This window comes from Podarcis muralis, chromosome 3, assembly GCF_964188315.1.
Source record: "Podarcis muralis chromosome 3, rPodMur119.hap1.1, whole genome shotgun sequence".
NCBI classification, from domain to species: Eukaryota; Metazoa; Chordata; class Lepidosauria; order Squamata; family Lacertidae; genus Podarcis; species Podarcis muralis.
The window spans coordinates 49,622,463-49,644,328 of NC_135657.1; the positions used below are offsets into that span (position 1 = coordinate 49,622,463).

General features: G+C 38.6%; 1 protein-coding gene across 23 annotated transcripts in view; it reads right to left on the reverse strand.

Annotated features, from left to right (window-relative positions):
- AFDN (afadin, adherens junction formation factor) overlaps positions 1 to 21,866 on the reverse strand; it is an 86,810-nt gene that overhangs the window by 27,020 nt on the left and 37,924 nt on the right. For 14 of the 23 annotated variants that reach the window (XM_077925820.1, XM_077925818.1, XM_077925817.1 and 11 more), the window contains 14 exons: positions 17,886 to 17,980; positions 16,414 to 16,673; positions 15,240 to 15,309; positions 14,201 to 14,313; positions 12,187 to 12,248; positions 10,634 to 10,839; positions 7,516 to 7,536; positions 6,623 to 6,768; positions 5,379 to 5,473; positions 4,005 to 4,270; positions 3,457 to 3,600; positions 2,223 to 2,421; positions 1,723 to 1,826; positions 1,336 to 1,422 (listed from right to left, as the gene is read on the reverse strand). In XM_077925820.1, coding sequence (XP_077781946.1) covers positions 1,336 to 1,422; positions 1,723 to 1,826; positions 2,223 to 2,421; positions 3,457 to 3,600; positions 4,005 to 4,270; positions 5,379 to 5,473; positions 6,623 to 6,768; positions 7,516 to 7,536; positions 10,634 to 10,839; positions 12,187 to 12,248; positions 14,201 to 14,313; positions 15,240 to 15,309; positions 16,414 to 16,673; positions 17,886 to 17,980 — 1,868 coding nt within the window. The remainder of the gene's footprint in view (positions 1 to 1,335; positions 1,423 to 1,722; positions 1,827 to 2,222; positions 2,422 to 3,456; positions 3,601 to 4,004; positions 4,271 to 5,378; positions 5,474 to 6,622; positions 6,769 to 7,515; positions 7,537 to 10,633; positions 10,840 to 12,186; positions 12,249 to 14,200; positions 14,314 to 15,239; positions 15,310 to 16,413; positions 16,674 to 17,885; positions 17,981 to 21,866) is intronic. The other 9 variants (XM_077925822.1, XM_077925821.1, XM_077925828.1 and 6 more) reach the window with 1 other exon arrangement.

The window sequence follows — 21,866 nt, forward strand, 5'->3', positions numbered from 1 at the left end:
TTGTGATTTCCCTCTTGCAACCACCTAGCTTGAATAGGTTTAATTCTTTTCAAGATGAATTATGACTGCAGAAGGGGGCGGAGAAGGCTACTACACCTGTATTCCTGCCAGAGACTCTTTCAAACTAGACAATGTCACTTATGACAGTGGTCAGTGCTGACATAGCAAGCTGTTCATTTGTATCTTAATAGCAGAACACAAAAGTGAATGACTTGCTTCTGGCTTAAATGATGCAAGATCATTAATGAATTCAACAGTACAGATCTTAAAATTTCTTCCCTGAAATATAAATGCTGTTTTAGAACACTGCCACCTACCAACTAGCTCTTTACATTTGTTAAATATGTGGCAGCTTTACAATACTGGTACAGTGCACCATCTGGTGGTTGGAAACTGGTGGCACAATAATTCACATTAGAATGAAGTGTCATCAGGGTGAGCCTCTCTGCTGCCTGTTCACTCCCCACACCTCAGTCAATAGGATGAGATGCAATTCAGTTACTCTCTTTATGGCTATTGTGGACAAAATCAAAACGAGAAGAGAGGGACACTGGGAGGGGGGAAAGGGATGGTTTAAGACAATGGGGGATAAGTGAAGGGAGGAACACTGAGAATTGGGGGGAAAACAAGGAGAAATAATGGAAATGGGTACAACACAGAGGTCAACATGAAAAAGCTAACACAACAAAGCCTTTCTCAACTCCCTTCTTACAGTACTCAAGGCTTGCTTTAAATTGCCACTTTCCCCCCTTAGGTCTCTCCATTGTTGTCTCCCTCTTTCATTCCTCAGCTACCTTGTGTATGAGATAAAGGAGCCCTCAAATATTGCTCACTCCTGGTACCATGTATGTACAGATTCAATGCAGTAATTTAGTACTGTACAAGTATTTTATTAATAAGCAAACACCATATATGTACAACATCCATCACTTAACCATCCCTAACTGAACCAGCTGGCAGTCTTCAAAATTCTATTCTTAAAGGTACAGTAGCATTTATCTGCAGAAGTAGGAGGGGGAGGAGGTACGAAAATAGGAGTGAATATGAAAGTGAGGGCACAAAAGGGGCTGCAAAACAGGAGGAAATAGCGACTTCAAAATTGGGTGGAAGGTGAAAGGGGTGCTTAGTAGTTGCAACGTGTGGAGGAAGATGAGGGTGGTCTGTGAGCGAGAAGGGTTACAGAGAGAAGGCATGTGCATGGGGGTGAAGGTAAAAAAAGGGCTACAAAGCATATTGATAGGGCAGACAATTCAGCAAGTAATGGGCCTTGTGGGGGGGGGGGTGAGTGGAGCAAACAGGAGGGCAGAGCTTTCTAGTATATTTAGATATTCATACCTTAGCAGCCACAATGCTCAGGCCCATTCCATTTTGTTTCTTTAGTGTCACAGTGATTATTTCAGGTTCCTTCCTTAACGGATGAGCCTACAGAAACAAAGCACAGATTAAACTCTGTATTCCACGATACTGAGCACAGCAGTAAGAATTCATTCTGGGTACTTTAATACACTTACAGGTAATTCTGCTCACAACTTACTTCTATGTTGCAAAACGAAGCACTTTGAATAGCTTAAGTAAAGCACTAATATATGCTATGCCGAAGGAAAAATATAGTAAATCCATATCTGCATTTTAACTCTCTAGTGCCACCCTAATTAACAAACTGCATATGGTTAAACTGCAGTTTATGTCCTCTACCATAATGTCCAGAAGATAAGTACTTGCCAGGTCAGCATTATCTTGCAACAGATGACTTTCATAATCTGCACCTTCAAAATATATTGTCCAAGTTCCTGGTGAACGTGGATGAGGTGTCAATCTGCAGAAACCTAGAAGGGGTAGGGTGGGGGAGACAATGTATAACTGAATGTATTTTCCAGGTCTCATATTAGGTAATTTGAGAGTCCACAAAAAACAAATACCATGCATACAAATGGTTCATTACTAAAAACAGCGTTGATCATCAACGTGACAAGTGCTTTTAAAAGATGGAAGGAAGAAACACAGAATGTGCATCACATGATAATACCAAATCTGGAAAGAAGACACTCCTTTTCTTGATTTAAGGGATGCCCAAATAAAATCTCCATGACAACAAAAGTTGCTGAAATCCTACATATAAATAATGGCAAGAAGAGATTTCCAAACATCTAAAGACAAAATCAATTTTTCTTAGCTGAACTACAGCAGAGCAAGCATTTCAGTACAAGACTAAAAGGACTAACCTCTTTGGCAAAGTGGATCTAAAAATTCTTGCAGCCCATTTGGGATGTTTCTGACAACATCACATGAGTAACCATCTTCTGGCAGAAGAAAGGGTAGCTGTAGATCAGGGTCCTCTTCTAACTGTACTTCTCTACCATCACTTCGGGCCAGCTCATCTGCGGTGTTTTCTGCCACTGCTACAACATTTTCTATTAACTCCTAGTTTGGCGGGGGAGAGAGAGAGTAAACAATGCTGTACATGAGAATCCAATAATATAAAGTTATCATTTTATACTTTAGCCACCCCAAATTAGCAAATGTGAAAGATGTATGTGATATGTTTAGGTTGATGATGTCTGAAGCAGATACAAGAGGCAAAAGCTTTCGTTCAACTGTAGCTGTGAGCTTTAACTTTAGTTTCATCCCACCCCACCCACTGGTGCCCTTTAAATGAAATTCTTCAAACTATTAGAAATATATTAAACATTTGTGATCAACGAGTAATACAAAGGGGATTATTATATTGATACCAAAACAAGAACTGCAGGCATTTATTTTTGCAATAGGAAGAAACTGATTTATACTGGATGTTATATATTTGATTAAATCTGTATTTTGAAGAGCAGGGAAAATAATGAAGGGAGATGTTAGGTTTTTAACCTACAGTTTGACTATTTAGAACTAATAGGTTTTTTTCTCTCGCCACCCTCCCACCTACAATTCAAGGACTTGTAGCAAGCTACTCCATCGATGTAGTCCTATGAAAAATAATAAAGTTTCATAAATAGAATGCTGCAATGTGTCCCAAAATTGAAAACACAAATAAGTCCAAGAGCACTGAAAATGCATCATTAAGCTATCTGTTGATACTCAAAACAATGAAGCAGATTTGCGTGCACCCAATTGATATGTGATTGCGCATGCGAGCATTGCGGCAGAGCACTGTCAAACACAATGACCTGGAACACAACCCCCATGAAAAACGGGGGGTGCCTGTATTTTCTTCCTTCTCTATGTGAGACAGAATAGGCTACTCAAGCTAAGAATTACTATCACCATTTAAAAAATGGGGTTCAGATGTCTCAAACTTTTTATTATTACATAAAGCTAGGATTATTTTTTTCATACGCTTCCCCATAACATTCTCTATATAAAAATTTATAGGGAAATTATGTTTAAAATAAATAAATAAATAAATAAATAAATAAATAAATAAATAAATAAATAAATAAATGAATGTCAAGATTAACTCACTGTTGGAATAAATGGCTCATCTGGGGCACAATGATAATTTTGTAGCAATGCATGCAGTTGTAGAGAATTGAGTTTAAAGCAGGTACTGTTGATATTTGGAATGTCTTCACGTGAATACTTATCCATAGTAAGTAAAGTAGTTGCCTGAAAAAGAAGCACAATTAGTAGAATCACCTTTATTTTATTAAGAAACATGACAGTGGACCCTACACACCAAATTGGGGAGTGGAACCCTGCTCTTGAATGAGTACACATTTTGTGTTTGAAACTCTTAGAACAGGTTAAACTAGAAAATACCTTTTTTTAAAATAAGGCAGTTGGTACAAAACAGCTCTCCTCAGTACGGCAAGAAAACAGACCTCTCTGAGGAAAACCACACTGAAGCAATTAAGCAACTGAACACCCCAAACCCTACTTTGCAGACACTGGTTTCATATGACTTCATACAGGTGGCTAAGTCTGAATTTCCATTGTTCAATTAGTAGAGGAAGATCTTCCAAGATCATGCAAGCAAGCACTTATTTTTCCTATTAGTACCAAATACCTACTTGTACTATCCTACTGAGATGACAATCAGCAGCCAGCTCCAAGCCCTGTTTTTCTGCCCAAGCTTCAATGTGCCCCAGCTGCTGCCGGATGATGGCTCCCCAGTAATGTGAACACAATCCTGAATCTGGATCAGTAACCAATCGGTTAAAAAGCCACATGTTGATAAAGTGGAACAGCTGGGAAAAGAGCTGTATGGTCAGTGCGGCGTTCACTCTACATCGCCGCAGCAGGGACATGGCTCCAGTCAGCGTATGCAAGACGTCATCTAGAAGAAAAAATACAATAGTTTACTCAGCTATGCATTCCAGGTTGAGCTACTCTGTTAAGTTACTCAGTGTTATATATTACATTATGACTGGAAGACATTAATAACAATGATGTATTTATCTGCATAATGAAGTCATACTTGTACTCCATATTTTTTTTAATTTTTAAATTTCCCAATGCATAGAGTAAAAAGCAGCAACTGTCATAGGAAAACCAAAGAAAAAGGAGAAACAAAGGTAATGTCAATCTTCATCAATAAATTAAGAGAATGTGAGGATGGACAAACTTAGGTTCAGGAAGGGGTATAATAATTTGTGTATTATATAATGTCAGCTATTTCACAGATTCCTTCCAGACAAGCCAGTCCTTAAGCATAGGAGCAGCAGCATTCTTCCTATTTGCAGTATGACTGCACATAGAAAATTTACAATAAATTCAAGGTTACCTGTCTGCACCTTTCTTTTCTAGAATTTTTATACAGTGGAACCTTGGTTGTCAAACACCTTGGCTCCTGAACACCACAAACCCAGAAGTGAGTGTTCCAGTTTGTGAACATTTTTCAGAAGCTGAACATCCGACGCAACTTCTGATTGAATGCAGGAAGCTCCTGAAGCCAATCGGAAGCCGCGCCTTGGTTTTCGAACGAACTCCCGGAACGGATTAAGTTTGACAACCAAGGTACCACTGTAAATGGTTAATGGGTCCAATAGATATGCATAATTGGTAATGTCTTTAGCACAAATATTATATTTATATTGTTGGGCACTGCCACAGAACATGGCTTAAAGTCCTCAAAGAAACTGCCTAGGGCAGATACTGGAGTTATCCAAGTGGGAAGGGTCATGCATTATTACACACAAATAATGTATTATTACACACAAATACATGCACGGATACATTCTAACATACAATATCGGGAAAGGTGGATTAGATGTCAATGGCTGCCATGCAGCTTGCTGATAAATAACTCCTCACAAAGTATAGTATGTCTTATTGTACGTGCAAAAACACATTGCAGTTCCCTGCAAAATATAAGGTCTCCCACCGTGCTCCTCTCATGACAGTAGGCCTTATGCTTAGTACATTATATCATAAAGTGATCTAACCTATTTTAGGCCTTTGAGGATTATTTTCTTCTGGATCATCAAGAAATGCAGGCATGTAGTTGTTAAGCTCTGACTGAAGACAATGAACCAAATATCTGAAAAAAATAAAATGTTGTATAAATATTAATATTAAGGCTTCCACCCATATAAAGAATATTTAGATTCATGAACATAGAAATTAGGCTGATGAAAACCTGCAGCCATGTAAAAAATGAATTTACCTAAGTGTCAACAATTCAACTCTCAGCACAATCCTGCACATATCTCAGCGTCCCATTGAGTTTACCAGGCCTTACTCCTCAGTGTGCTTAGGACTGCAACCTCACTATCTATTATTCACCAAGTTTCCTGAGCAATTTCCCAAGAAACAGATGCATTAAGAAATATTGCTGCACTAATACTGAATTAAAAATACCAAACTGTGCCAAGTCAATTTCTGTTATATTTTGAAATTGACTATGATTTTTATGGGATTGTACCAAGGGGATGTTAGGAGAAGAACTGAGATAAACAACAGTCTTGTGGCACTTTATTGTTTTTGTTGCAACTGACACTGGAAATAGTTACAATGAGACTTGAGCTAGTGATGACTAATTTGTCCCACATATTTCAGTGGAACTACAATGTGACTTCCTCCGGGTTCAACCCAAAACTGCTAAGGGAAAAAAAGGGGGGGATGTTGTGTGCGTGTTTTGATGGGGGATGTCACATTTTCCCCCCATTCCAGTGGAATTCTAACATATAATCTACTAGCTCTATTACACAACGCAGATTGCTTGAAACTGGAAAAATAACACCAAAAGGAGTTTATTTTTTTACTTCTAATTACACAGGTCACTTGTACATTTCACTCTTAATATAAATTAATTCTAATAAAGAATCTTCAGAATTTTTATTGTGCCCAAGTAAAAGGATGAACTCCTCCTCACTTAGAGCATAATAAGATGCACAATGCACCAGTAGATAGAGCAACTAACAGATATAATAAACAAATGAATTAACCAACTTTAATTTTTTAAAAAATGAAAACACTGGTGATAGCCAATTAATTATACTCTGAGTAGACCCACTGAAATAAGTGCAATAAAGTTCATTGATTTCAATGAGCTTACTCTGGGTATGACTAACATTGGATAACATTCAATATCTGCTTTTAAAGGCATTTGGAAATAATAATGTATAACTTTTCCTGAAAAAGGAAAAATTTGATGAATGTACTATATACAGAAATCTGATTATCTTACTTGAATGCCATTTGAACTAGGTGTGCCAAAACATCTTGCGCATCTAAGGTGATTCGGCTAAGCTCTCGATCCTGCTTAATGAAGTTTAGCAGCTCAGATGCATTTGCCATCCAGAAAGCAAGTGACCCTGCAATATTCTTCTGTTTCTGAAAATATTTTTCGAAAAGTCGTGTAAACATCAAAAGGAAGTCTTCCTCTGGCAAGTCAGCTTGCATTCATTATCAAAAGGCTCTGTTTAGATAGACCAGTACCCCCTCCATATTACCAAATATAACTCAGTTACCAGATATTTGCAAAGAATTTCTATGAAACTGTAAGTAATATATGCTGGACATCTTGCAATTGCTTCAAATTACAAGTGATATTTTAATGATAAATTATTAAATATTCCAAATGCCATTTGTGAAATGGAGTTAGCATGTTGTCATGAAATGCGGAAAGCTTAGATGTATGCATTATCTGGTAATCTGTATGTGCGCAAGCACATGTTGACTAATGCCCATTGTCACCCAGATACTGCTAGCCACTGGCTTTGACACCAAGCAACTCAGTATCGAGTACTGATCTATCTCACCATTTCCCGACCACAAATGCTAGGCCAGGCAACCTCAGATGAGATCCAAAGAACAGAACCACAGACAAAACAAAAAAAAGGGAAGAAAAAGAACTTTTGTCATTATGTCTCCATACTGAAGTGCGTTAAGCAGAAATTATGGAATGCTGATAGGCTGCGCAGTCAAAAAAGGATTTTAGTACTGCATGTTCCAGCTGCTGAATGAGGGTTATGAACTGTTCAATCCAGCTGTAGAAATATTGTATTTTTACATGGAAGCAGCATGAGAAACTGAGCTAAGCCAACACAGCTAGGATCAGTTCCCAGCAATATATCCTACCTGATCAACCTGGTCTACCTCCTGGAGAAAAACGAAGGAAATCAAACAGAAGAAAGAAACTTGTGAACATTCATGGTAGTTTTCGAAATCAAACACTAAATATGAAGGCACAAGACTTATGCTCAGTCACATTAAAACATTTCACCACCAGAAGTGATACAACTGAGAAAACTTTGCGCAATCCTGCAAAGAGTAACATGGAGATCTGCTCCACAGAAGACAACAGAGCCTTTCCTTTCCATGAGAAGGCAGCTTTACACCAGACTGCCAGACATGTAGCACTGTAGCCAGGTCAGTTCACTTTTCATATATTAAGCAGAACTAGTAGAAATGCCAGTTTAAGAGCGCTCTTCTATGGTTGTGAGTGTTTTATTTCCAGTAATTTCGCCACTAGAATTTGTGCAGTGACAATTAATCCATCTGATACCTACACTCTTTTTACAAAATTTGTTAAATAATCTTACAGTGCTTCTTAATGGATTCTCATGTTGTATCATGAATTTCCTTTCTAAGTTTGGACATACGTACACCCTCAATATGTGTTTGATTACATCACTCACAAAAATCTGTAAAATTCGCTGTCTTTTCTGGATTTTCACTGAGATAGATACTGCTTGTACAACAGCTTATTTTAAAAATGCTTTGAATCTAATTACTTGAATTACTATCTAGGAGGGTCTCTGCAAACAGAACTCCAGTGATTAATTGAAATTCTGAAGTTCTTTCTTCTATTTTACAGTGGACCCTCCGAATACAAACTTAATTCGTTCCGGAGGTCTGTTCGCTAGAGGCATGTTTTTGTGCATGCGCGCGGCACAATTAAGCGCTTCTGCGCATGCAGCGAAACACGCAAGTATACACTTCCGGGTATGCTGTAACCGTAACCCAAAGATTCCGTATCCAGAGGGATACGTAAGTAGAGGTACGACTGTACTTCATATTTAAGAATGGATTTACATTTGACTTTCTTGCCTAATACCCTGGAAATATGATTGAAGGGAAACATAAACATAATTATAATAAAAGTTTAGCTCAAGCTCCATGGAAATTATAGTATTTGCATGCAAAGATCAGGTTGAAAACTATATAGTGCAATCCTATGCATGTTTACTCACAAATAATTAGTACTGTATTCACTGGAGCTTACTCCCATGTAGGAATATAGAATTACAGCCTAAATTTAACAGAGGCCAAAGGGAATATGATAGGTGTATATTTCTGTACTTAAAAATAATTACGTTTTGTATTACATTTCTGTTCAATAAAGGGCTGATCAGATTTTTTGCAATCAAAGCCGAACTGATAACATTCAATCTATCATAAACTATTCCACAATCTACTGTGAGATTTGCAGATATGCACTCAAAATTGCTAAATGATGGTAGGGGACTGCCATTCTAAGAAACCTAGATGCTACAATCTTGTAAAGGAAGGTGTGGAATTGTCTGCCTCAAAATGCATGGTGTGGCACAATACACTTTCTGGAAGAGTTATAGCCTAGTGCCAGGAGGCAGCAGTAGCATGTTGCTTGGAAGAGGGAATCCTACCTCCCAGCAGCACAACAGGGATGGACTGAGGGCATTCCAGGTTGACATCAGTGTCTTGTAGGTACACCTGTGAGATGCTGATGACACCAACCCAGAGCTCCCCCGACCTCACCACTGCCCTGCCGCATACCAGTGCACAAGACCACCACCACCAGGAAGGTGCTGCTACCGCCCCATACAACCCTCAATCGCTGCTGCTGCCAGGAAGGTTCTACTGGCTTCAATGGGATAGATCTCCATATTATTCAGAGAGTGTAGGACAGGCAGAACTGCGTGCCAAATCTATAGCACTACTAACATAACAGGGAGACAGGTGAAGACAGAAATAGGACCATTTAAAGGAAAATACAAGTGGAGCCATAATAAAATGAATTGCTTTCACAGACAAGTGTTTTAATTGAAAAATTAAATCTTGGACACAAAAAACTAAAAAATAAAAACCCTGAGTGATGCTGCTGCTCTCTTTGGCACCACGTGTACCAAAAATAAAAACTGAGTGACGAGCAAGCTATTTGCAGTTGAACGCCTGAATTTCTTTTAAATATAATTACATCCAATCATTCAAAAAACATCTGTTTTTAATATGAATGCATAAATGAGCATATATAGAAGACAGTGGGTTGGATCCAGTTCCTCCTCCACGTTCAGAACTCTTTCTGTTCCTGAAAATAATTGTGAATCAGAGGAGCCTCCCCTACAATCCACATGCCACTTCCCACACTGAGGTTTTCTTAACTCTTCACAGTAGTTTACAAGGCATACACAAGCTGCAAGGGGAAGGAGGATTCCATAAAAAGTGTCTTCCTCCAACAGACCTCCATCCATGAGAATTCTGGATTCAACACATAAAAAAGAGGTGTAGCCAATGTGGGGCCTTCCAGATGTTGCTGGACTCCAACTCTAGCTGGTATGTATGGTGGTCAGGGATGACTGGAGTTGTAGTCCACCACTACCTGAAAGCATCATGTTGACTACCCCTCCTGTAGACAACAACATGGAACCAAATTTTGAGCTCAAGACCCATGCTGGCAAAGAGTGTTACCCAATCTGAGTCCTACTCAGATTAAAACTATTGAAATTAATGGACTTAGGCAACAAATGAAACCTAAAGGTTGGTGTACGACACCAGTCCTACTCAAGAGTAGACCAATGGAAGTTAATGGAAAAGACTAAGGTTTATTAATTTACTCTGAGTAGAACCTAGCTAAATGCCAATTAAAATGCTTAAATTCAGGTGCTTTCTAGTTTTCTAAAACCATGATTATCTGACTCTCTTGTTCAATATCTGACATAAAGATCTATACGCAAGTAAGAGAATCCTGTTACTGATCTTATTTTTGTTTTAGAGGACCTTGATTAGTTTTTTGTTTGTTTGTTTTATACTGCAATTGAAATAATTTTGTGTGGCATTTATAAACTGCCCTGTGATATCCATTATCATATTGGCTATGTGATTGCAGCCACAGCTATAAAGTTAAACAAGCCTGCTAAAAGTGAAGTATTTTTTGTAATAAAAAAAAGTTAAGCTATGAAAATGTATTCACAGAAATTCTCTTAAAACTGCAGCTCACCTGTATAACTCCTTCCATCATGCTCACCATCTTGTTGACTATTGCAATGACTTTGTGAGTACGTTCAGCAGGGCTGATGTCAGGTCTGTACTGGCTTGACAATACATACCGACATGCCATATACAAAACGTATGTAGGAGACAGCTTAAAATGAACTGTTGAGCTATTGGTGTAATTTATAATGGCAGACAAAAAGGAATCTTCAGCTGCAAAAACAAGATAAACCAAGATCAGATGAATTCGTAACTTGTTCTATTTATAAGCAAGGTTTATTCCGTGCCCTTCACCACCAAGTCCCAGGATGGGTCACAGAATATACAATTATATAAACAGCTTAAATCATTTCAATTAAAAAACACATAAAACTGTTCCAAGTGGAACAGAACAATATAGATTCAGCAAAAGAGGTTGGTCCCTCAGTACAAAGTACCTTAACTGTCAAAGGCCAAGGTAAAGATGTGCATCTTCAACATACAGCAAAAGGCGTACAAGGAAGATGCTGGACACATTTCTGTGGGGAGGAAGGTCCACAGTTCAGGGGCTGCTACAGAGAAAGCCCTCTCCTGGGACATCATACCCTCCATTTCTAAGGGTAGCAAGAAGTTCTGAGAGCTCTCTCTGCATATCTCTGAAGATGGTTTTGCAGATACTTGGGGCCTAAGTTGTTTATTGCTTTAAACTGCAATGTGAACACCTTGAACTGGGTTTGGAAACAAACTGGCAACTAGTGCAGCTATTTCAAAACAGGGGTTATATGAACCCCAACCAGTAATCTGGCTGCTATATTTTGGACCAGTTGAATATCTTAAATTGTCTTGCAGGGCAGTCCATATAGAACACACTGGCCTACTGCAAAGTGTAGAGTGGCCAGATGTTGCTGTAATTTGCAGAGCAGGCCACTGAAGAAAACAGACCACTACAGTATACTTATTTGCATGAGGCTAACTTTTTAATAGGTTGAGCTCTTTATGCCAAAGAAAGTGTGACTTATCTGAACTTAGAAAAATACCTGGGAGTGATTCTTGTGACCTTTGGGGGAGGGTGTAGAAAGAGTTTGAAGGAGCATAAAGGAACCTTCCGACAAATGGCTCTGCAAATATGCTACATTAGGATTTTTTTCTCTTAATTTTTTTAAATTATTATTTTCAACAAAATTTATATACCGGTTGATTTTAGTAAAACCTAAGTAGTTTACAAGTTCACTTAGTAAAACCTAAGTAGTTAAACTTCCAAAGTAGTTTAAAATTCTTGATAAAACCAGTGCCTTTATTTAGCGCAAGAGCTGCTTCTATTTCTGCCTTCATCTCTTACTTCTACTTTGTGGTCCCATGGGAAAGGCATAGGATTGATAGCTATAACCTTTAACAACTATTACAGTTTGTAGCATTTCACTGGCTTTTGTAAGGCTTATGACTGGGGCTGAGGGGAAAATGTGACCACTGTAACTTTTCAAACTGCTTGCGTATTTGAAGTTATCTATAAGAATGAAATAAAAACTGTTAATAAAAAATTGTCACACCTAACCAGATTTTGTTTGAAATGTTAATACTTACAGCTTTCCCTGAATTCAATGCTTGCAGGTAATATCAATTCAGGTCCATGTGCGTCCTGAGGTCTACAGACAGAAAGCAGATCTTTAAAAGTCCAGTTTAAAGAGTGAAAATTAATTCCACTATCAAAAGATACAGACTTTTCCAAAGGCTTCGCTTCTGGGACTTTATACACCATTTTTGTTCACATGAACTGAAAAATACAGTACTGGGGGGGGGGCAGATATTGATTCTCCCCTCTTCTTGTTAGATTCACTCTCAAGTTCTACTTGATCATTAACAAGATAGATCATGAACTGAAGGTCTGCATTATAGATGAATATGAAATTTTAATGAATTTGCAGTGCACAAGGCAGCCTGTCAGCTGCTGTAAACAGCTCATGTTACACACAGAGACCCCTGCATGAGGCTACATAAAAGAACGAGAGGTTAGCTTACTAGCGCCACACTAAATCCACAGGTGCTACTACAATGTAATAGATACAACCATTTTGAAAACTATGTTTTTATGAGACCTGGAAGGCTGGGTCATATGCAAGTAGGTCACTTAAAGAATGACTAATAGCTTAATATGTGAACTAATGTGACATAAAGTGACAGGGAAAATTAACTGTGGTTTTATACTTTAAACAGCCCGTTATCACTTTCAAATGTGTAAACCAGAGAGTCTCTGGTTACAAGATGAAGTATGTGTCTGTTACGGAAGTGACATACACTATGGGCCTACTGACTGGAGGGCAAGCCATTTTTTAAAAATCAATCCAACAGCTCCACACGAACAGAAGTTATTAATATTGCAGTTGTTGTATAAGGGATTATTATGATGACTGGAATGTAATGGAGATTAATAAGATTTTGGAACACAGAAATAAAGCAAATAATCAAGCCATCAATCCTAGCATGCGGGAGGCCACATCATCTAAATTTTATAATTCGGTATTCAAATGATTGGTATTATTAATTGTGTTATAAACTGGTATTGTTATAATGAGGCTATTATTGAATTGTAATTGAAAACTAATAAAAATTACTATTTTTAAAAAATCAATCCAACAGTACTACCCTGCAACTTGAAACCTTATGTGGTCACACTTTTCCATTACCAGTAAAGGTTTCCCCATTTTCTCCAGTAACACAAGGCTATTGCCAGCCATTTCAAAATATGTACTGAGTTTAAATCGGAAATAAGCATATTCTCTTGACATTGCATAAGAAACTGACAACCTGAAAATGCCCATTTGAAAATAGATGCAGCAAGTCGTTTATCATCATGGTCTCTGCTCACTAACCTCTTTCAACTCAGTTAAATTTGTACTTGGGAACATTTAATTAGATCTGCCTTCATTCCCTCTTTTGACCATAATTTAATATGGCAATGGCTTCCCCAGCTATTCTGCTGCCAGTTACACTTAAATATATGTCTGAGTTGCACAACTCCTCCCCCCCTCCACTTTTAAAGCAATATAATGACTGCCTTAGCTCAGACAGATTTCACATTAAATTTGAACACAATCTGAATCATGACTATTGGCAGGACTATGAAATTGTGATTCTTGTTTTGCTATCTCTTTTACATGAGAAATTCCTGAAGTGGTTTGAAACCTAATACAGTACAGTATTCAAAACATGTAATGCTAATGCAAATGTAGTTCTGAAAGTGAAAAGGCTTTCCCCAATCCAAATAATGCAAAAGGCCCACTTGTTTCCGAAAAGTTGCATTGTCCTATTACCACACCTGCGTCTAAAGATTTGCCAGACAGCCTGCTATTTATACATATTTTAATGCTCTTTTGCTAAAAATGAAATGAACCATGTCTTGCTTTATACAAAAAAACCAACACCCATGGAATCCTTTGAAACCAAGTATTTTGCCATTAAAAAAACAATCACACAATTCTACATCTTACATATACATCCTACCATATTCTGTCCTGCTTTTGTGGTAAAATGAAGTTGATTATCAAAATATACAGGCTGCCCATATCAACCTTATAAATTGAAAAACGTTATTTGGTACCTGCCATCCTGCCTGTGGTAATCCTGCTGTTCTATTCTGATCATGGGCTTGACCATGCCACGTTCAGCTGTGCTGGATGCCGACATTCTGTCACTGTCCAATCTGTTGGTACTCTGTTCCACACAAGATCAGAAGCATTTATCACAAAACATATCAGAGATTTGCCTTGCCCACCCTTTCTCTGCAACTATAAGTTAATGTTGGACACATTTAGGGTGTACTCTCTATTCATGTGAGAAGTGAGTTCCCACAGTGCACTCCAGGACAGTGATCCACTACTACTTTGAAAGGTACAGAAATTCAATAAAGAGGTTCCTTGATAAAACTATCTGAAAAGGTTGGTTTTCAGTTAAAAAATGCTTTGTTTTACAAGACCTAAGCGAAGTTCATATAGAATGAGAAACCATGCTTTAAATTAAGCAAAACTTCCTATGATGGCTAAACCTAGGGAAATGTGGTTTGGTAAGTTATGATTAATGAAGTTATGAAACCTTGTTCTGATCCTGCCTAGTTCTGACTCTCCATAGTTTAAACTGACCACAGTTCCAAGTTTGGATGTCACAGGGAAGTGTCATAATATCCCATCAGAAGCTTTCAATATCCTTCTCTTGTATATATACATCCAAAGAGGAAAGAAAAAGGAGGAAATATGAACGGCTGAGGCTTGTTCATATAAAATAAAACTATGATAACACAAGGAGGAGGGGACGACAGAGGACGAGATGGTTGGACAGTGTTCTCGAAGCTACCAGCATGAGTTTGACCAAACTGCAAGAGGCAGTGGAAGACAGAAGTGCCTGGCATGCTCTGGTCCATGGGGTCATGAAGCCCTAAATACGTTTTAGTAATATATACTAGAAATCTGGCCATGAAGTCAGTCAGTAAGCTTTCTTTCAAAGAGCAGAGGCTTACTACTCTTTAAAGAAAGCTTACTGATTGACTTCATGGCCAGATTTTCAGTATATATTACTAAAACGTATTTAAATTATCAGTTGTAAAATGACTTGGCACATTTCTAGGTCTGGTGACAATTTGTTACCTTGCTTGCAGGCAATCCTGTTCCACTATGGACATCTCCTTCCAAATCAAATGTGGTTTCCTGTACAGCTCTAAAAAGACAACATACATTCAAGAACTAATTATTAGCAACATATAATATCCAGAAACACAGCACAACAATGTTTTGACTAATCACTTCTGGAATTCGTTACTAGCTGCAAATATACATTATGTTTACACACAGAAAGATTTTATCTCATTTTCAAAGAATGACACTATAGGTAAAGGTAAAGGGACCCCTGACCATTAGGTCCAGTCGTGACCGACTCTGGGGTTGCGGCACTCATCTCGCTTTATTGGCCGAGGGAGCCAGCGTACAGCTTCCGGGTCATGTGGCCAGCATGACTAAGCCACTTCTGGCGAACCAGAGCAGCGCACGGAAACACTGTTTACCTTCCCGACGGAGCGGTACCTATTTATCTACTTGCACTTCCAATGTGCTTTCGAACTGCTAGGTTGGCAGGAGACACTATAGAAATTACACTATAGAAAGGTCACTAAAAGAAATTTAGGAAGTTACTTCAAAACTTCCACATTTTGATCTGTTCTGCTCATTGATATTCTTGCCATTATTTTATTTGTTGTACTTATTGATGGCTCTCAGGGTCATTTTATGGAAAGGCAGTGTAGAAATGTTATAAACAAAACTCTCACACTCCCTCTCCCTCTCTCTCTCTCTCTCTCACACACACACACACACACAAATACAAAGATAGTCCAACACTTGTTTCTTCATGCTACTACAGTTCAGGGACCACTGTGATTTTCATCATGCCTTACCTCATGACATATAAAGAATACAATTAAATGCATGCAATATGAAAGGTGTGCAGCATTTTCTTCCAAGTATCCTTGGTTTTATAAAATTATACCATTTATAAATTTATTATAGTATAGCATGGTGCCTTTAGCTATGTTGACTTTGCTCTTTTATTAATGGAACTCTACAACACAACATTAGTTTTAAGTATGAATTAAGCAACTGGAAATTCCAAAAGATTTCACAAGATGGAGCAAGAGTATTAAACATTAGTAAGAAGATAATTGTATTATTCTTATCAGGGTTGCCACTTGAAAAATGAAACATTGCTATGCCATCACCATCTTAAATAATTTTCTGAGTTTGGGATTATTGCTTGAAAATGGTGATTTACCCAGCTTTGAGTCGTGAACTTTTCACCATGTGTCCTGCATCTAGACGTCCTTTAGGAATGTGATCTTGAATGGGATCCACAAATTTAAATACATGAGAGGTCCCAAACTGAACCTTCATACCACTTTGCAGCATAGTGGTCTCTGAGATCCGCTGACCTTCTACATAAGTCTCGGCATCAATGCTTCTTGGGGTAACTGTAACAACTCCATCCATATTAGTGAGGTCACAATGATGAGGCTGAATTCCTGGACCAAACAACTGAAAATAAATAACCAAAATTTAGAAGTAGCAAAACTGATACCAGGTTTTTTTAAAAAAAATAAAACCTATGCTAATATGTACATAGGTGTTTTGGTTTAAATAAGCAAATTACTTTTTTTCAATATTAATTGCATTAGTTCAGCATCAATTTCCTCAAAATGTACCATGAGCGATGGGATCAAGTATCTTTCAGAAACCACCAAAAGCTGCCATCTGTGAATGCATGTAAAGTGATGAGTATAATGATTGGGTAATAGCAACATTAATTGAAGAATAACTATGTAATCTTGTAGAAAAATACAATACCATTTAGCATCCAGGCTAGTCCACACACATACGTTTACAACTTTAAAAACTGAAGCCTTTTTAATTATATTTTTCCTGGTTCCCACTTTATTAATATTTTTCAGTACACAACTGAACATGAAGCTAAGTGGTTATGATAGAAAGGGTTGACCAGTAGCATTTAAAAATATTGGACTGTATCAGAAGTAACTTATGTTCAGAACAGATCCCATTGAAATCTAACGTAGTCATGTCCAGTAATTTAAATGGGAGCACAAGCAACAACCAATTTTATGGCAGTTACGTTCCTGACACCCGCGCTTTGGAAGAATGAGCATAAGCCCTCTGCACCCAGTTCTGCCCCTGGCACACCTCCTTTTCCAGCTACTTCCAGGTCGTCACACATAAATTAGCCATTGCCTGTATGTACTTTGAGTGAGACTAACAATGAATACAAGCAACTGGATACAATCAACCACCCAGATCAACTAACTGTCTAGGTTCTGAATGTCTGGAAAGTATATCATTCCTCTTCCCATGGTCACACAAAGGTTTCAGCACAATTCAATGTCAAAACAAATGATGGGTTGTTGCAATGATAACATGTTGCAAATTCATGGGGGTAGCCAGGATTTTTATTGGGGGGTACAGACCTTTTGTTTGGGGGGGTGCAGAACCTCAGTTTGCTATGTATTTTTATTTATGTTTATTGATGGGGGGGCAGCTGCCCCTCCCTGCTCCCCTTGGCTAGCTATGCTCATGGTTCCAATGGCTTTAGGATTGTGAACTCTCCTCCCCCCCCCCAGAGGGGAGGATCTAAAGTTGCTCTTAACAATAAACCAATTTTTTTGTCTGATCCAAATATGGGAGACTGCAGCTTGTATAAACCAAACTCTCTTTCTTGACTCAATAAATGTTTCCTACCTGTATGGAGTTGTCATCAAATTTTTCTGTACCAACTTCTGTCACACTTAACTGCAGACGATAGAGCTTTGGTTTATCTCTTGAGTCAGAGCCATCTGCAAGTAAGAACGAGTTATTTTGTTTGCAAAAGTAATTAAAGCATGTAATTTTTTTAAAAAAATGAATATACACAAGGACATTGCATAACAAAATACCATTGCTGGAATTCCAAAGCATATTTCAATTAAGCTTTAAAATAGTATTTATTTCAGTAATTATGTTTATGTTATTATACATAAATCCAAGAGGTCTTCAAATAACTAACACTATAAACATATAAAGACATACTAGCACTGGGAAATTTGAGATAATACAAGAAGAAACATTAAATATACTGGATGACATCCAACTAAGTCACAATTAAAGTAGACACAACGAAATCAATCAAGTTAAGTTAAATCCCTTTATTTCAACTGGTCTACTCTGAACTAGATATCATTACCTGGTTGTCTCAAATTAAGTGATGCTTGGAGTATAACATTTAAATCAATGGACTTCAGTTGGTTTCAACATGCCTACCCTGAGTATAAGTTGGTATGATAGAATCCAATTGTTTTCCTTACCACAATTTCCAATTTGTATAAGCTGCTTTGTGATTTTTGAATGAAGGGCAGTATAGAATGCACAAATGTACATACATACATACATACATACATACATACATACAATTTAAAGAGTGCAAACAAAATGTTTTAAGAAGGGCTGCCTCCCACTGAGCCAAAAAAGAAACACTGGGTTTGTGCACTAAATTATCCCTGATTTTATCTTTCAGTAGCTGCTGATGTGCATATTTCCCTTCCTTAGGATCTATGGATAAAGGGCAAGTTAGAAATATCATAAAGAAACAAATAAAATATTCCATTTAGTGGATTTTCTTTTCTTTTTTTAATGTTCTTCACATTTTAATAAATTACTGTTCATGGTTTCTCAGTTCTCACACTAACTGTATATAAGTAGTGATGATGTGCACCACACCTCCGAACTTGGCTGCTGGGGAGAATTGTACACATATCTAAAAGTGTAATTCATGGATCAATTATCCTGAGAGACTGTCAGAAGTATTTTGAGGCTATTGGTACAGGTGAAAAGAAATGTAGCAGAGGGGTGCTTCTGGCGACACAACAGGCCAGATCCTTATCTCCTTACCCCCCCTGGCAGGCCAAATTTGACAGGTGAGCAGTCAACTGACATTGGGCTTTAAAATCAGGATTGCTGGGACTTCAAAGCTAGCACAGCAAGATTTGAAAGCCCTGCTGCTGTTTGCAAGCGGCGTTCTAACAGCCCCTATGCTCCTGTTTGACAGAGCTCAAACATCTCTCTCTCTCTCTCTCTCTCTCTCTCTCTGTGTGTGTGTGTGTGTGTGTGAGCGCTCATGAGAGAAAGAGAGAGCCCTTTGTGAAAGTTAGAAATCCCATGTGCAGGCAATGATTTCAAAAGAAAGCTGTCTTTTGAAAGCATTGCCTGTGCGCAAGTAGCCATTGTTTGCAAAAGGCACTGCTTTTAACACCCTCTATGCCCATTTGAAGCTCAAACTGGTGGGGGGCAGTGTCTGAAAGCCCTTGAAAAAGGGATAAATATGCAGTGCAGAAATACTTTACTTCTCTCTATGCTGTGCAGCCAATACAAGAATAAATCCTGTCCTTCCACCCACTGCCTGACACCACCAGTGATCCCAGCTGATGGTTGGGTGAAAACAGCATGGCATTCCAAATGCTACTGTGGGCCAGAGGTTCCCCACCCCTGATGTAGCATTTTCCCATACATGTTAAATTTCTTTTCCCCAACTGAGCATTCACTGGATTCCACTGAACATTCACACCAACCATATAGTTACATAGTAAAGCAGTATTCATTAAGAACAATCCTGATTAATTCCAGTTTAGGGAAGTAATATTAAGATGCTCTTATGTTGACCTATTCTTGCTGCAGCACTTACACAAGTAGCTGCCTCAACATGAGTCTTTGTTTCAGTTATTAAGCAGCCTTCTCGCTCTCACTGCATTCAATACATAAGCAAAAGCAACAATATGTACTAATTAAGCAGTCACAGGAGGCAGTGGAGAGATCACAAAGATCTGCCCAGATAAAACCTACATTAAAAGAAGAACTTTTAATATAAATACTGAATTTCCCTTAAGAGAAACAAACACGTTTAACCTGATTATATCAAAGTTAGTTCAATATCATTTTATGTACACCACACTTTAGGTACTTGGAGGAAGGGCAGTGTGTGTGTGTGTGTGTGTGTGTGTGTGTGTAGGATTTCTACTTATAAGAGCAACAGCAAGACTAGGGAGCATTGTTCCTTCTAATGCTGAATTACTCAGTCCCAGTGCACCAACATCATTATAGCCAAAACAGGCTCACTGAGCAATAAGAGGGAACTAACAGCATGCTTGGATCAATCCCAAGGTATGCACTAGTACAAAAAAAAGAGGGGCAGAAACCAAAGGAGACAATTCCGTTTTTTAAAAGGTTTCAAATATAACTGTGCTATCATGTAGCACATGCCGGACGTACCCTGCTCCCTTACTGTATAAGGGTGCTATTAAACTAAGTTTTACTCAGAATTGACCCATTGAAATCAATGTCCATGAGTTTGTCTGGTAATTTCAACAGGTCTACTCTGAGTAAAACTTAGTTGAATGCTACCTATAATGTTCAGGCCAGGGGTCATGTGGCAGGCTTTCAAAAGCTATTGCACAAGCTCTTGGTGGTGAAGGGGTGACAGAAACAGGAAGGAAAATGAGAGATGGGAAAATTTATTTTTAAATCATTTAGCTGGGCTATAATAAGCTTTTATCTGCTGTCAGCTTGTGGTGTGCTATGCAATTGTTTGAGGGAAGAGCAAACCAAAAGACAACAAACTGAGGAGCTGGAACAGAGACAGCTGGTGGCAGGAGATTTTTTAAAAGGAGAGAATGTAATAAGAAAATGTTGTTTAAAAACAGCAGCGAATGACAACCTGATCTGGTTGGAGACACAGGACAGGAAAAAGGGGAGGTTTATCTCTCCTTTCTCCATACTTTTCCTCACCCATGAAAGTCACCCCATAACTGCTATTTGTGCTCGTGATAACTTTCCTGAGGCAAATGAGGGCGAACGACAATTTACACTGAAGAAACAGACTAAGTGGGGAGAAGGGTTCGTTCATGCCATGGTCCTCATCATCCCTCAATAGGCAGTTCCTAGTTAGGTGACGGCCGGGTGTGTGAATCATTCTTCCAGCTGTGTATTTAATCATTACAGTGGAGAAAGGGAGGGGTGTTGTTGTTTTGCACATTTCACATCCCACCTTCCCACTGCAGCCCCAGCACCAAATGCTACAATATTACAGATGGTTCCCAACACAACATCGAAGACGTCAGAAAAACAATAACCAAAAATACGAATAAGTCATTCATCATAAAACACCCTTATAATACAGAAAATCAACCAGCAGCAGGTGACAATGAGCTGCATATTGCGTGGCTCATTACAGTTCTCACCCCTCAACAAAGGCCTGGGCACAGAGCTATGTCTTCACCAAGAGACAAAAAGCAAGCAGTGCTGGTGTTGGACATACCTCTAAGGGGAGGGCATTCCAGAGACAGGGCGCTGTTGCAGAGAGGGTCATTTATTCTTATTACAGTGGTGCCTTGGGTTCTCGAACTTAATCCGTTCCAGGAGTCCGTTCGACTCCCAAAACCGTTCAAAAACCAAGGTGCAGCTTCCGATCAGCTGCAGGAGCTTCTTGCACTCAATCGGAAGCCACGGAAGCTGCGTTGGACATTTGGCTTCCGAAAAATGTTTGCAAACCGGATCACTTACTTCTGGGTTTGCAGCTTTCAGGAGCTGATTTGTTCGGGAGCCAAGCCATTTGAGTACCAAGGAACCATTGTATACTGCATTGCAGGGTTGTATACTGGGCTGATTGCTGCTTCAATGTGCTGGCTATTGTGA